This window comes from Pectinophora gossypiella, chromosome 10 (assembly GCF_024362695.1).
Source record: "Pectinophora gossypiella chromosome 10, ilPecGoss1.1, whole genome shotgun sequence".
Taxonomy (NCBI): Eukaryota; Metazoa; Arthropoda; class Insecta; order Lepidoptera; family Gelechiidae; genus Pectinophora; species Pectinophora gossypiella.
The window spans coordinates 6,412,284-6,427,105 of record NC_065413.1 but is presented as its reverse complement, the minus strand read 5'-3'; the positions used below and the strand labels follow the sequence as shown (position 1 = coordinate 6,427,105).

General features: G+C 36.4%; 1 protein-coding gene across 1 annotated transcript in view; it reads left to right on the top strand.

Moving 5' to 3' along the window:
• LOC126370379 (uncharacterized) overlaps positions 1-14,822 on the top strand; it is a 380,386-nt gene that overhangs the window by 94,963 nt on the left and 270,601 nt on the right. Inside the window, exon 13 of the mRNA XM_050015216.1 lies at positions 3,531-3,588. Within this exon, the coding sequence (XP_049871173.1) occupies positions 3,531-3,588 (58 nt within the window). The remainder of the gene's footprint in view (positions 1-3,530; positions 3,589-14,822) is intronic.

Sequence of the window (14,822 nt, the reverse complement as noted above, 5' to 3'; positions counted from 1 at the left end):
GCATTCTCCAATACTCCACTCCACTGCGGGTTGGTGGAATTTTTACGGCGAATAGCCGGGACTAACGGCTTAACATGCCCTCTGAAGCACGGAATCAACTTATTTTTTCAGACAATCAGGTGATTTAAGCCTGTAAAGTCCTTACCAACCAAAGGACAGTCTCACAAAGTGATTGTGAATGAGATGAATGTCCCCATCGGGAATCGAACCCGGACCTCCAGATCGTGAGCCTAACGCTCTAACCACTAGACCACGGAGGCTGTTGAAATTTAAAGTATTAATATCATGAATCCCAAGGATTTTGTTTTTTTTTTAAACGTATTAACGAAACCGCCACCATTTTCCTGTCGGTGAGACGGAAGTATTAGAGAGTCTGAAATCGCGGTTCATTTTATTAATGACCATTGTGATTGTTCTTCGTCGGATATGAAACGATCCTTCTAATTCTTCCGATCATTAGCGTAGGCTGCAGACAGTAGGAAAAAAACTAGGTTAGAGCAGGCACGATCTAGGGGTGCAATCACAAAAGTACCCGCTCTATGTATCTGTACTATTTAAAAAAAAAGGACCTTGTAAATGATATTTATTAAGTATTTTGTGAGATTCCTTCTAGTTTGTTTGGGCCATAGCGGGTTGAACCATCTGTTCTAAAAGCCAGATTTCTCGGAAGATTTGTTAAGCCATTGTTTGTAGCAATTATTTACTATATTGTAGTTGTTAGATGAGTCATGTAATAAGCTTTTGGGTCAATAATAACCTTTACATGGCGTAAAGATTGGTGAGATCAGTAGAAAAAGGGGCGTACAAGAGTAAGGGCGAAATTATGGAAGCAATTAACTGTTGTGGAGTTTATAACAGACGACGTTGTCACCTTGTGTTGACGACGTTGTCACCCTGTGTTGACGACGTTGTCACACTACGACGACGATGTTGTCGCCCTGCGTCGCTGACGTTGTCGCCCTGTGTCGACGAGGTTATCGCCCTGCGTTGACGATGTTGTCACCCTGTGTTGAAGATGTTGTCGCTCTGCGTCGCTGACGTTGTCGCCCTGTGTCGACGAGGTTATCGCCCTGCGTCGACGATGTTGTCACCCTGCCCCGACGGTGTTATCGCCCTCTTTCGACGACGTTGTCACCTTGTGTTGACGACGTTGTCACCTTGTGTTGACGACGTTGTCACCCTGTGTTGACGACGTTGTCACCCTGTGTTGACGATGTTGTCGCCCTGCGTCGCTGACGTTGTCGCCCTGTGTCGACGAGGTTATCGCCCTGCGTCGACGATGTTGTCACCCTGTGTTGACGATGTTGTCGCCCTGTCTCGACGGTGTTGTCACCCTACGTCGACGATGTTGTCGCCCTCTGTCGACGACGTTGTCACCCTGCGTCGACGGTGTTGTCGCCCTCTTTCGACGACGTTTCACCTTGTGTTGACGACGTTGTCACCTTGTGTTGACGACGTTGTCACCCTGTGTTGACGACGTTGTCACACTACGACGACGATGTTGTCGCCCTGCGTCGCTGACGTTGTCGCCCTGTGTCGACGAGGACATCGCCCTGCATCGACGATGTTGTCACCCTGTGTTGACGACGTTGTGACCTTTTAGCATGTCCGTGCAGTATAGTCAAGGATAACGCACGGTTTTTGCAAGTGGTAACAAAAAATGAACGTAAGCCACATTGGTGTGGAGCTATATTTGCTTATCTTCCGGCCAATATTGTGAGTCGGGGTAGAATAATTATATCAAGGGACAACGACCTCCTTAACGGTGCGAATCTGATATTACGACAATAATTGCACTAGTCCAGGAAATTACATTCAACATCTGTGTGATAATTGAATGTGTTGTACAGTGCCTGGCCTTTGCTCTACGCTTGTTATGGCAAGAAGAATTGGATGACTCTTTTCTTTTTGTGTGGAATAAATATATATCCCATACAGTAATAATTATTAAATGAAAAATTCATACCTTTCTTAAAAAAAAAACAAATTATACTTAAATTAATGATAAAAGTAAGTATTTAGAACTAGGTTAGATAATGAATGAAATTCTGAGTATTATATAAAAACAGATCTAAAGGTGACAAAAGCCGTTTTCTTTTTTCTATTTAACTTATTTATGAATTTTAATGAAGAAAAATTTAATAATAAGTGCGTCATTTTGTCTCGTTTTTCTATGACGTCACTGGTTGCTTTTTCATACAAATTCCATAAGAATTTTGTGATTTGACGTTTAGTAAAAAGTAACTGATTTGACTAGTTGGAAACTACCCTATTGCGACTAGCTACGGCCCTGTGGCTAGTAGTTCGACAATACAACCAAGTAGATACCTAATGTTTGCTTTTTTTCTCATGGGTAGAATTTATTTTGTCAACTACCTCCTCAGCTAGTTGTATTAGCCAACATACACAAACGTCGCCAAAAAACTTCCCTGCAGTTTAGCGACTTATTTGATATATACTTAAGGAACTTTTGTGTATCGTGAAAATAAATATATAAATAAATAAGCGGATACTGCATTCTGATTGGCTTACTCAAGGTCATAAACACGTCGACCGGTCACGTCGTCAATGATTGCGATTGGTCGACCTTTCTCGGGTGCATCTTAATATCTGATCTATTCTTCTTCTTCTATCGTGTGGGTTATGAGGTGGAGTACCTCATCAACCCTGGTGTCAGGGTTACTATTGAACCGCCAAAGGCCCCTGACATGGCTCATGTGACGAATACTTACTTACATCAGTAAGTAGTAACCGGGACCAATGGCTTTACGTGCCTTCCGAAGCACGGATCATCTTACTCTCGGACAATCAGGTGAACAGCCTGTAATGTCCTAACCAAACTAGGGACCACAAAGTAATTTTTGTGATATACGCTCAACCATTGGCCGACGGAGGTCGTTTGATCTATTAATTGGTAGGCGTCTAGACATTGCATCGCCGATGTATTTCGATCGTTGTCCACTCGCTGAAGCACGCAATCACAAACATAACTTCATTATTTCGCTTTGTGAAATGACGATAAGGAAATTACTTCTCTTTCTTTCGGACCCAATTCAATTCTTTTGTTGGCAAATTACTATGTAGATTGTTGGCAGTTGACGATATAATTATTATTCTTTATTGAGAAGTAATGATTGAAAAAATATATATAAAAAAACTTAGAAGAACTTGGTAGAACGTAGTACTTGTAATCTGTCCTCTAAGAGAAAAAACAAAATTAAATATTCTACAACTTCCTTTATTAGGCTGAAGTCTGATTTCGTGTTTTGATCTTTATAATTGATATCATGTCAGTTACAGGTTTCGCGCCTGGTTAATGGCTATTACATGGGACTTGAACATAGCTATGTTCATAAAAATATAATTATGTAGCTATGTAATTTCCATGTAACAGACGCCAGCTGGCGAGAAGTGGGTATATAATATTCACCTGTGTCTTACCCCAGGCGTGGCTATGTATGTGAAACTTTTCTCCACGCGCGTAGCCTAACAGATTTAACCGTAAAACAAAATTTACTTGTTTCAGGTAGTTTCAATCTAAAAAAGCAATGTGGGCTCGCCATGGGACGCAGTGGTAGTGCGATGGAGGTAAGCAAAACACAATTGTATTTTCAAAGTAACAGTGTATACTGAAAAACTACCGCGTATTTCAGAAGTTGCAGCAAACAGTTTTATTTATTTGCAATCGTTTTTAGAAAACCGTTCGGGAGACAGTTGAGTTTGGAACTATAAGTATCGTAGTTGGAACAACTGCGATGAAACTCTGAGTGGATGCGAACATTTTTATTCGTTCAGCGTACTCTACTCGACGACTTTAAGCTGTTACATTTGCGCATATGAGTCCGTACCAAAGGATTATACAAATCAGATCAGGAAAATCCTCTTCAAAAAAATCTTCGTCAAAGGTCAACTTTGTTGCTAGAGATTACAAAGGAGTCAAATTAGATGGGAGTAAGTTCGACAGGTGTCGAGACAGATAAGAGTCAAGTTCGGAGTATAGGAAGAAAAGTATAAAATTAAAACAATTATGAAAACAACATCCCAATTGGGGCAGTCAGGGATGTAGCATCACATGTTCAACTTTTTAGGTACTTACACAAGTTAAATCAAATATTTATATGACGATTTGAAAGATATTGTTAAGGATAATATATTATAGTCTTAAGTAGTTTTAGCCTTATTACGACTTTATCGCCCCGTGGATGTGCCACAGTGTTCTATTGAGATATGGCCCTTAGTATAACAATATAATCTAATTCTGGTTTTATTAGTTACATAGCCCAAAGTGAACCCAATCATCGTTTTCAAATGTAATATAAATAACATCAGTACCTAACGTACTAATGTCTTGTTTTGAAACCTAATGCGTTCTTATTGCGTTCATTCCTCTCTGTCAACTCGTCGCATCTATCTTCCTTGATCCTCATTCATTCCGGATTTTAAACTTTTTATCTCATACAATAAATTGAATCACGTGCTGTTTTAGAGTTATTGATAACATTTGTCTTGGAATGCCTTTCAGTTATATAAAATGATATTATGTATTCTTAAAAATACATTATTTCATTGCCAAATTGGAAAAAAAGTCTTAAGATTAATAAAACATTTTATAATAAAAAAATTGAATTAAAACATTTTGAGATCATTAAAACGTTTTTTTTTTTATAAAAAAAATTTTTTTTGATTACATCGAACACAGATTTTAGGTGCGTTGTTTAGTTCGGACAGAGTTCTGTCTGCTTTGTTCCCATGTAGGTAGACAATTTGCAAGACAAGCGTACCGGAATAAAACAAATGCAAAACGTGGAAATCCTTAAATATTATTCAGTCGTCCTTTTTTCCCAAAATATGTCTACTCTAGCGAGTATAGTACCAAAAGATGTCGCCGCATCTGGTTCCTCAACAGTTTTATAACTAGGACCGGGGAAACCGGGGATGTTGTGCTGACAAGCGCTCCCGACCGTTATTTTATTCCGCTTTGTTTTTGAGCAAGTTTCCCAAAGCAGGCCGAAGTGTCTCTTCTCTTTACGTAGTTCCTTGTTTTATTGCATTTGTTGGTCCCATTCTTCCGAGACACTTATCCCCCAACATTATATTTGGCTAATTAAATTTTGACTGAGAGGAATGGGCTTGTGGGAATAGTAGCTTTTTTAATCAGCCTTTGCACTCAGCTTCGGTATTCACAGTATGATCGTTTGTTTTTATTTGTTACATTTTGTTTTGGTACTGTGGACGAAGTGACATAAAGTTATTATTATCGTTTCGTCTTACGTGAGAGATTAGAAGAACCAAAATATTTACGATATATTTAATTGATAAAGTAGGTAGTATATTCACTTTGCCTGATTTGTATAAGTAAATATATAAAGTTTTAATAAATATCCAGGGTTTATATAAGTAATGTACCTACCTGATAATGACGACCTCCAATCTTTATTTAAAATTAAAGAACAGAATACTTATCCACCATTACTTGTGCTAAACCCATTAAAAGATCAGAAACGGCTTGCGAAACACATTAGTGAAGTTTTTATCGTATCCAAAGGAGTAGGTTAAAGTAATTTTATCAAAAAAGCGTTCTCGAAACTCCTTTTTTATCTGGTAAAGTTGCCTGGCTCAGTCAGTATCTCATCATGCTGCATTTAAACTAGTTAGCTGTAACTGGCAATTCTCCAGCAGGAACTCGAGACGGAGGGCATGGCCTTCTATATTTTAGGGTTCCTTGTAATGTTGAATATAAATGTATTATTTTGTCATATGAAATAATTATAAAACAAAAAAAGGGAATTTCAAGTTGTGTTTTACATGATACAGTATGTTGTTCTTAATCGTCGCATAATAAGTATGACAATATTATGCACTATAAATATTATGAACTATATATGTTTATGTCCTCTAGAGGGCGCCAAATTGAATTTAGCGTGACGTCACATAGCTTATAACCACCAGAATATCATGACCCTTCTAGTGATACCTCATTTATTAAATTCTGACAAGTGGTTTATAAGTTAGGTGGTAACAGACGTGCATATATACTTACATATATGTATGTATACCGCTATGTAGCGGTCCAACACATAAATCTTCTTTTGCTTCGCCCCAGTCGGGTAGAAACAATCATAAAATAACATTAAAACAATTAAGATTTTACTTACAATTTACAAAGCTAAAACTTATGTTTTTGCTTAAGAAAGGTATTTCTTTTACGGTAAGGAACCCTTGCGTTTTGTTTTTTTTCCCATTACTTTTTTTGTCTAACGAATGGCCACGGACAATGCTCAGTTATTCGTAAATCCAATTTTATATACGCTTGAAACGTATAAAAATATTCCTTTATTTTAGGATCGTTTTTATTTCAGAAAGGTGAGGGGTATTGTTCGTGATTTGGGTGGACAATATTATATCCAGCTGATATAGGCAGATTCATTGGGTGGCTTTTACAAATTGCCCTGAGACAAAAGCTATGATTATGGTAATAAATATTTTATAATTTACAATAGGCATCTACTGAGAAAGATTTTGCCTGTGATTATATTTCCTAATTTCTTTGCATAGAATAAATACTACGTATGGAACGGCAATTCTCCACCCTGCAGCAATTCGTATCCTCACCTCCTCTGGGTCTTACTTTGGTCTTAACTTAAATCACACACCGGACACTTCATACAAACAACCTGGTTTTACACAGACATTACACATTTTCATTAGCGTACACGCGCATCTGTGTGTGTGATATCTGACACCACGATCTAAGTCTAAACTATGTTGGGGGGGGGGGGGTTTGTAAACCTAGTTTAGACGCTGGTGGGGAGCGGAGAGTTGGCCATAGTCGCCCAGGCATAAGAGAGTGGGTTATATCAATGTCTTCTATTCCTGTCGAGAGAGTGGTCTTCTATATCTTCTCTTCTTTTCTAATATTTTTATCCCCTATTGGGATATACGTATAGGGCGCCAATAACAGATTTCCACGCTTCATGATCTTTGCCCGCCTTTGTAGCTTGCTCCTATGACATGCCGAGAGTTTTCTACTTTCGGTCAACCGAGCATCACCGGGTCTTTTTGGCTCTTTTTTATGGTGATGAATGTATTACCCACAACTGTGGCTGCAAGTTGACTTTGATTACTTGTGGCTATGTCCAAGCCTATTAGGGATTACGGCCATAAGTTTCCGTTTAATTTTAAATAAGTTATTTTTAATGGAATTTTTGTAAGGCGGATTATTTTTAAACATTATTTGTTATTCCTATCTTTATTTTTTAATGCATCTCCTTTAGTGACACAGAAAACATTTTAGTCTGCCTTTTATATAAAATACTAGTGTTTTTCTTTTTTCTTGATTTAGCATATTTTGTGTTACTGTTGGAGCTTTTGTTTCTCTTGTGATTTCTCCGGCTATTTTTTCGCTGCTTCTAGAAAGCTGTGTTATGCGTTTCTTTGTTTCTATTCTCGTTATTAAGTAAAAAGCATATTTTGCAAAGTTCGTTTTAGTGGCTTAGAAAAGAACATTTTTAAACAATGATGGAATTTTTAAATTAAAGACTTATAACGGGATTTTAAACCTGAAATGCATTGAATAGTTTTTTTCCACGCTGGCTGCGAGTTGACTAACGAACGATCAAAGAGAACTGTTTGGCTAATTGGCTTTCTATCTCTCTGTTATCTCTGTTACGTTACTCAATGGAAATAACGAATGGAACTATTCATTTTGTGTAATAGCCTGGCTTTAGATACGGGTGTAAAAAATGTCACGGAATAAAAGTGTCTTTTTTATGTTTACGCATTAGTTCAAGAAAAAGTTGGATTTAATTCGCTCTCTTTCTGGACTGGGACAACTTTTCAATATCCAAGGAGGGCGTGGAATATTCTTCAAAGAAATCCTCCTACTTATTTAAAAGCTATTGAATTATTTTAATCATTTCGCCAAGAGGAACTAAGTATTTTCGGTTTAATAGTAGGCTGTAGCTACCTACTTAGCTATATGAAATAACCGGCCTACTCTTCAAAGCGATCGTTCAGAAATTGCCTAACTTACGGTTAGTTGCTCACCATAGGTCCTAGACCTGATGCAAAGTTTGTCCTCAATTTCATGTTATTATGGGCACAATCGCGTTTACTTCACAATTTTCGAAGGAATCATTTTGAATATGTTAAATCTAAATTTTGATGTTATTGAGTTATGAAACGTAAACTCGACCCCACAAGAATTAGAATCGGGATTTAAAGTTAAAGTGTTTAAATTTTCTATTGAACCGTTGTGAGCCATATCAGGAGTCTATAGCGGAGGTCGATAAATGATCTCACAATCCACCCGATAGAAATAGATTGAGCAGTTATTAATTATTAATAAACTTTTGTTTTTAATAAGTATGCTACATAATACATAGTCATATGCACTGAACAACTATAAGTTGGATAAACAGAACTTTCATTGGATTATGGAAGTTTACTTTAATAAATATATATTTATTTATTTATTTACCAAAACTTAAAACTATCATTACAGGACCATCCTAATCCGATAGTACAGCACTTATATCTATCTACTTATGACAAATAACACAATACATACAAGGTAGCTTTTTCAAATTCGCTCAGACTACAAACAAATAAGTCGATCCTGGTTGCAACCTCATTGAGTGTGTATATTATTTAAGTTAGTTAATATGCATAAAGAAAAATACGACCTTTATATCTTAGAGATTTAATATAATATACTTACGTTTTAAGAAGATTCGTTTAGGATGAACGGTAGTAAAACGATAAATCAGTAAAAATACAGTTGACCCATTAAATGAGGGAAGTTTGAGATTAATATCAGAAGTTGCGGTTAAAGCATTCGTGATCTCAAATATGAACATTATATTTTAAACTTCGGAATTAAATGCTCACTATATTTCACTTCTTATCATCTCAAGCATACTATTTTCTACTAACACGTGAATTAAGTAAAATGTGATGTGTACTGCCTTTGTAGGTTGGTATATTCACAAACAATTATTAATCATTGCAGGTGATATTAGTACCTAACCCAGTCACTGTACGTATAAATATCATAATTTAAAATACTTATTTCAAACCTAATCATATGTAAAATTACAGGCAAATATTGCTATATGCTGTAGATAAATATATATTTTATATTTTATGCATTTTTACAATATTTGGATTCTTGATAATTTTCATGGTGGTTTCTAGGATTTGTGTCCGGATAATGGCAATAGTCTTGCACGCTTCTCCATTACATGGGACTTAAATATAGCTGGCTAGGAGTAGCTGTATATACCATATACCTCTGCCTAGCCTTTCGGGACTACCGGCGCGATGCTATATTATTTTGTGGTAGAATATCTCGACTGCGTAAGTCTGAAGCTGGTTATATCTAGCTTTTACGTCAGCTGAAATCTAAAGCATTTAACTACTTGGCCTGTACCCTAGCACCTCTAAATCCGGCCCTGCCACTTTTGAACAAAGACAATCTGCCACAATTTAGAACTCACTCAAATTACTCCACTTATACGCTTTATTACTAACTTTAGCGTGGAAATGGTTAATGTGCCTAGAATATTGTATAACAAAGTACCTATATAATGTTACTTTGAGTTAGGAACAGCGAGGCAATGAAAATTTGACTCTATTTTAGAGATATAATTTCGTAAAAATGAATGTCCTGTCCAAATCAAAACCCCATTGTTAAATTATTGTGTCCGGAAATCTCAGCCTTAGGATATCTAGTTGGTATCACAAATATAAATGCAAACATCATATATGAATTATTTCTTAACCCGACCCCTCGCCTGGGTCGTAAACCACAAGTAGAACTTACTGAAAACAACTGATTTCCCCTGCTTTATCTTATTAGATGAACGTGTGTTTCAATTAAATGCACTCAGTTCTCATTTGAAGGAAAACGTACTGCGGAAACCTTCAGGCGATCAAGAGGAAACTCAAACGTCTATCTCTTTGCATGTGAAGTGCCTTCAGTAGCAGCTACTTCCTGGCTAATAAATGAAGAATACTTTGTTTCAAATAATAGAATGAATATAGCTTACTTGCTTACTTGAAGTTATAAGACCGAATGTTCTTTTAAAATCCAAACTCCATTGTTTAACTATTGTGTCTGGAAATCTCGGCCTTAGGAGATTATCTGCCGAATTCTTCTTATTCTTTTCGTGTGCGTTGTGAATTTAATAGCAAAATCTGATTTCACACTTATCATAATCCATTCATAATTGTATATTTTATGTTCGTGGACTGGAAGTAAGTAAAGAAAGAAATATAGCAAGAAGAATTTCCAATTTCCAAATTTGGGGCTTCAGGCATTCCTTTTAAAATTAAAACCTGGAAATCACGCCATCAAACGGTTTTTATAATCAAACATTTACAAAGGATATTTCATGTACACATGAGTTTCAAATTTAGAGTTTGGTGTATTCCTAAGAAGCCAGACAAAACCTGCTTTCCGCTCACTCTACTTTTAAAGTCGAAAATAGGTAAGTACCATTCAGGTACTTAGGTTTGAGATCGTAATTTAGGAAACAATAGAAAAAGGGATTGTAATTTCTATAGCTGTTTAATTAAAACGAGATCTCATCAGATAGAACAAAAGGATCATTAATAGCTAACAAACATACACTTGATGTAGAAGGAAAGTTAAGGTTTGTTTGACTTTTATTTCAACGCTGTTTGTTTTGTTACAGTTAGTTATTTCAATGAAAAAGTTTGTCGCCAAACCAGTTTCCAAGAACGCTAGCAACGATCGCACTGAAACTTTGTTATTACTATTTAAACTTGAGGGTGGAAGAAAAAGGCCCACAAATGCTATTATTTGATATTATAGTTACCGATAAACGCCAACATTTTAAAGGTGTATCTAACGCATACGGTAAACTTTTCCAAGTAGAAGTATGTCTCTAAAGTACATTTAGTAATCCGAAAAAAATCCGAGAAAATCCCTGATACTAAAAAACAGCCTCCGTGGTCTAGAGGTTAGTGCGTTAGGCTCACGATCTGAGGTCCGGGTTCGATTCCCGATGGGACATTGTAGAAATCACTTGTGAGACTGTCCTTTGTTTGGTAAGGAATTTTCAGGCCTGAATCACCCGATTGTCCGAAAAAGTAAGATGATTCCGTGCTTCGGAGGGCACTTAAGCCGTTGGCCCCGGCTATTAGCCGTAAAAACACCTCCACCAACCCCGCATTGGAGCAGCGTGGTGGAGTATGCTCCATACAACCGGAGGGGTCCGGTTGATTGAGGGGAGTCCTGTGTCCAGCAGTGGGACTTAATATAGGCTGTTTATGTATGTTATGTAATAAAATCATCATCATCAGCCCATTAACGTCCCCACTGCTGGGGCACGGGCCTTTCCTATGGATGGATAGGAAAATCGGGCCTTAAACCATCACGCGGGCCCAGTGCGGATTGATGGTTATTAACGACTGTTAATGCAGCCGGCTTAACGTGCATTCCGAAGAACGGAGGAGCTCGAGATGAAAACTTTTTTTTGTGGTCACCCATCCTAAGACCGGCCTTTGCGAAAGTCGCAGACCGAGCGCGTTTACCGCTGCGCCACCGAGCTCATCAAATGTAATAAAATATTGATTGTTAAAGTGCCTCTACCATGCACTGTTCTCACAGTATCGCAACTACTCGACTGTTTATGCTAACTGGTAATGTGTACGGATCTCAATTTCTTCTTCTCAAGATCTTTGTTACACTACTGCTCTGAGAATTTGTAGATTGCCTAAAGGTTTGATTCTTATTTTAGCGATATGGATGGTCGATTCATTTTCATCGACGCGACGTGTTTAATGACCTCCATTGTTTAATGTTCTCAAATAATGTAGTCATTGTAATAGATAAGTTTACTAAGAATTATAAAATAAATCAGAGCATAACCTAATTCATAATTTCGGCATATCTATCTTAAAATGAAATAATTTGGCTTAAATAACTTATTACTAAATTGTTGTTTCGGAAGATACCAACTTTATAATTGGATTTCCCTTAATTTAATTTGTAATTACTGTGCAAATGTTTGAAAAACTTGAAACACTGGTACCTATACATGGAGTTGTGATAATGGTTCGGGCAGAAAATATGAAAAAAAATACGTTTAAAGTTTTGAAATATGAACAATGTCAGTTCGTGTGAAGTTGTGGGACCGCCCGAGGCACTATCGCTCAACTTGTAAATAGCAACCGTTCTAGATACTTGTAACTATTTCTACCGCCGTACAATTTTAAAGCGCGATACGAACACTCAAGACAGCGGGAACATCTGAAATATGACACTCTGAGACAATATAATAGTTGGGACGCTTTTAGTACCTACAATACACTCTTTGTATAAGGTTTCACTCTATTATTAAACTTAAAATTTGATATAGTTGTTTGATATTAATTATAATATTGTAAAGACCAATTAATGTTTAACTTATACATTACAACTTCTCCGGTTGATTGACGGGAGGCCTGTGCACTGCAGTGGGAAGTATATAGGCTATTTATTTATGTTTATTCATATTATGTACACATTAAAGGTTCTTTAAACAAGTATTAGTAATTTAAAATTATATTGGTTATTACATCAATATTTAGTAATTCATTGACATAATTGTGAATATTCTACCCCGCATATTGACCTTCTACCATGTGATTGCCATGATTTCTAAGCTACTACAAAACCAACGACAAGCAAAAGCAAACACGATTCAGTGTAGGAACTTTATTATGTATGATCTAATAGGTAAGTAAGTAACCAATTACTAACAGTTCCATTCAAACGCCTTCAGAAACTCAGACAGTGTAGTCAAACTTAACACTAAAGCTAAGTGCTCTAACTGTTAAATTACATTGCGGTCTATTTACATGAACCGGCTATTAAAGAAGACTCGTTACTAAACGCTTCCCAAACTTGCCGTATTCTATCTTAAGCTTATCTGAAACCGTCGTAAGGCGAAGCAAAGTTTAATGAGGAAGAAAATCTATGGCTGTTTAGTTGATTCCGGGGTTCGCGTTAATACCGAAACTACTTAATCTCGTCTCGAACCAACAACTTCTGGTACGGATTACGAACGACCCGATTTTGTCGTCCGATGAGCGCAATCTATTTGTCGTTGTCCGTAATAAGGTTATTTGGAACTAATTGAAACGTTTTTCTTGTGTTTGATTGGAATCTGTCCGGTATTCTATTTATTTTTCTACGCAATAAAGTGTTGTAGACGATGTAAATAATCTTGATAAGTACACTATATGATAGGTACAAGTAGCTGTAACAGAATACTGTGTTTTCATATTTACATTTGTAGAAGTTTGAGGTGAGAAATTACATCTTCAGAGAATATTTAGAGCAGCAGAGTAAGTCTAGAAAGTAAGACGAATTCGTCACTTGATCTGACATACATTAGCAGAATAAATCTAATTTAGGTAGAGGCATATAGAATAAGGAATAATACTACATAGAAGTAAGAAAGATTGCTTTTATGAAGTTACGAGTTCACGAGTCTAGGAGACCTTTCAAAAGAACTTGAGTGAATTCAATGATGAGCTCATGTCAATGACCTTCAGGGTAACTCTGTCTATTAAAATCTTTGTTATCATTTTATTCTCAGCAATATTCAACTCCAATTCAACTGCTGTTTGTGTTCTATTTGAAAACTAGGAGAGAACGTATAAACTTATAATTGTTTTCCATTCTGTGTTAGAACTGTTGAATGTTTGTGTGTCTTTCATTTAACTTTAAGTTCTTAAATTTTGATTCAAATAGACTAGCTTTGTCATTATTGTCTTTATTTGAATATAATTACATTATTATAACTAGGCGTAGTGCGTTTTAATTTTTGATCTATATTTAAAATATTATTAGACACTGACTTTTGGATAACATTTTGTTTTTCTTGAAAAACTAGAAGGCGTATTGATTTCGGAGTTTTACTTTAATGCTTGTAATTTGGAAAAAGGAGCCGTGATAGCCCAGTTGGTAGAACGCTTGCCACTCACTTTGAGGACGCAGGTTGGACTCCAGCATAAGTCTAAACTAATGATAGCCGATTTTTTTTTATTTATTTGATTTAACAAAGGGACTCCTTTTTATATTTAACTCATTACACATTCACCTGTTTGTTTGCTCAGTATTTGTGTTTGAAGCTATTAATTGAGAGACTTCAATTGTTTTCCCTCTTTACAAAGCGATTTATTTGTGTGCGTACCTACTTTTGCAAATATTGAGGTCGACACACTAGTTTCAGTGTTTTGGTGACGCATTCGTTATAGAGTTGAGCAAATCAATAGATCTGGTTTATGATTAATGATATTAAGTAGCGGTGTCGGCTATTGTGTGTCGAGTCACAATTGCCTCGTGAAGTTTAGGTACAGTAGTTTTAGGCGGATGAGACGTTCGTTATGTAAATTGACGATTCAAAGTGTAACTATGTTACCTACTGAATAAAGATATTTTGAATTTGAATTTGAATGGCCGGAATTAAACTTTATTAGGTACCATATTACGGTACATATTATATAGGTAGGTACTGAAGTTAATGTAGCTAGTTCAGTTACCAATAAACTTATTCGGACGTAATTTTCCAGAAAAGTACTTAATATCGGAGCCGAGTAATATAAATATATATATTAATATAATGTATATATTATATACATGGGGGTGTTCCTCGTAGCCAATGAGCCCCTCTATCTATTTTTTCATTTTGTACCTGAACTTCTGGGCCACCCTGTATACATACATACTTAAGATCTCGCCTATTTCCCATTAGAAAAACACACATGCAATAAACAGAAAACACACAGTACAGTAAATAAAAAGTAAT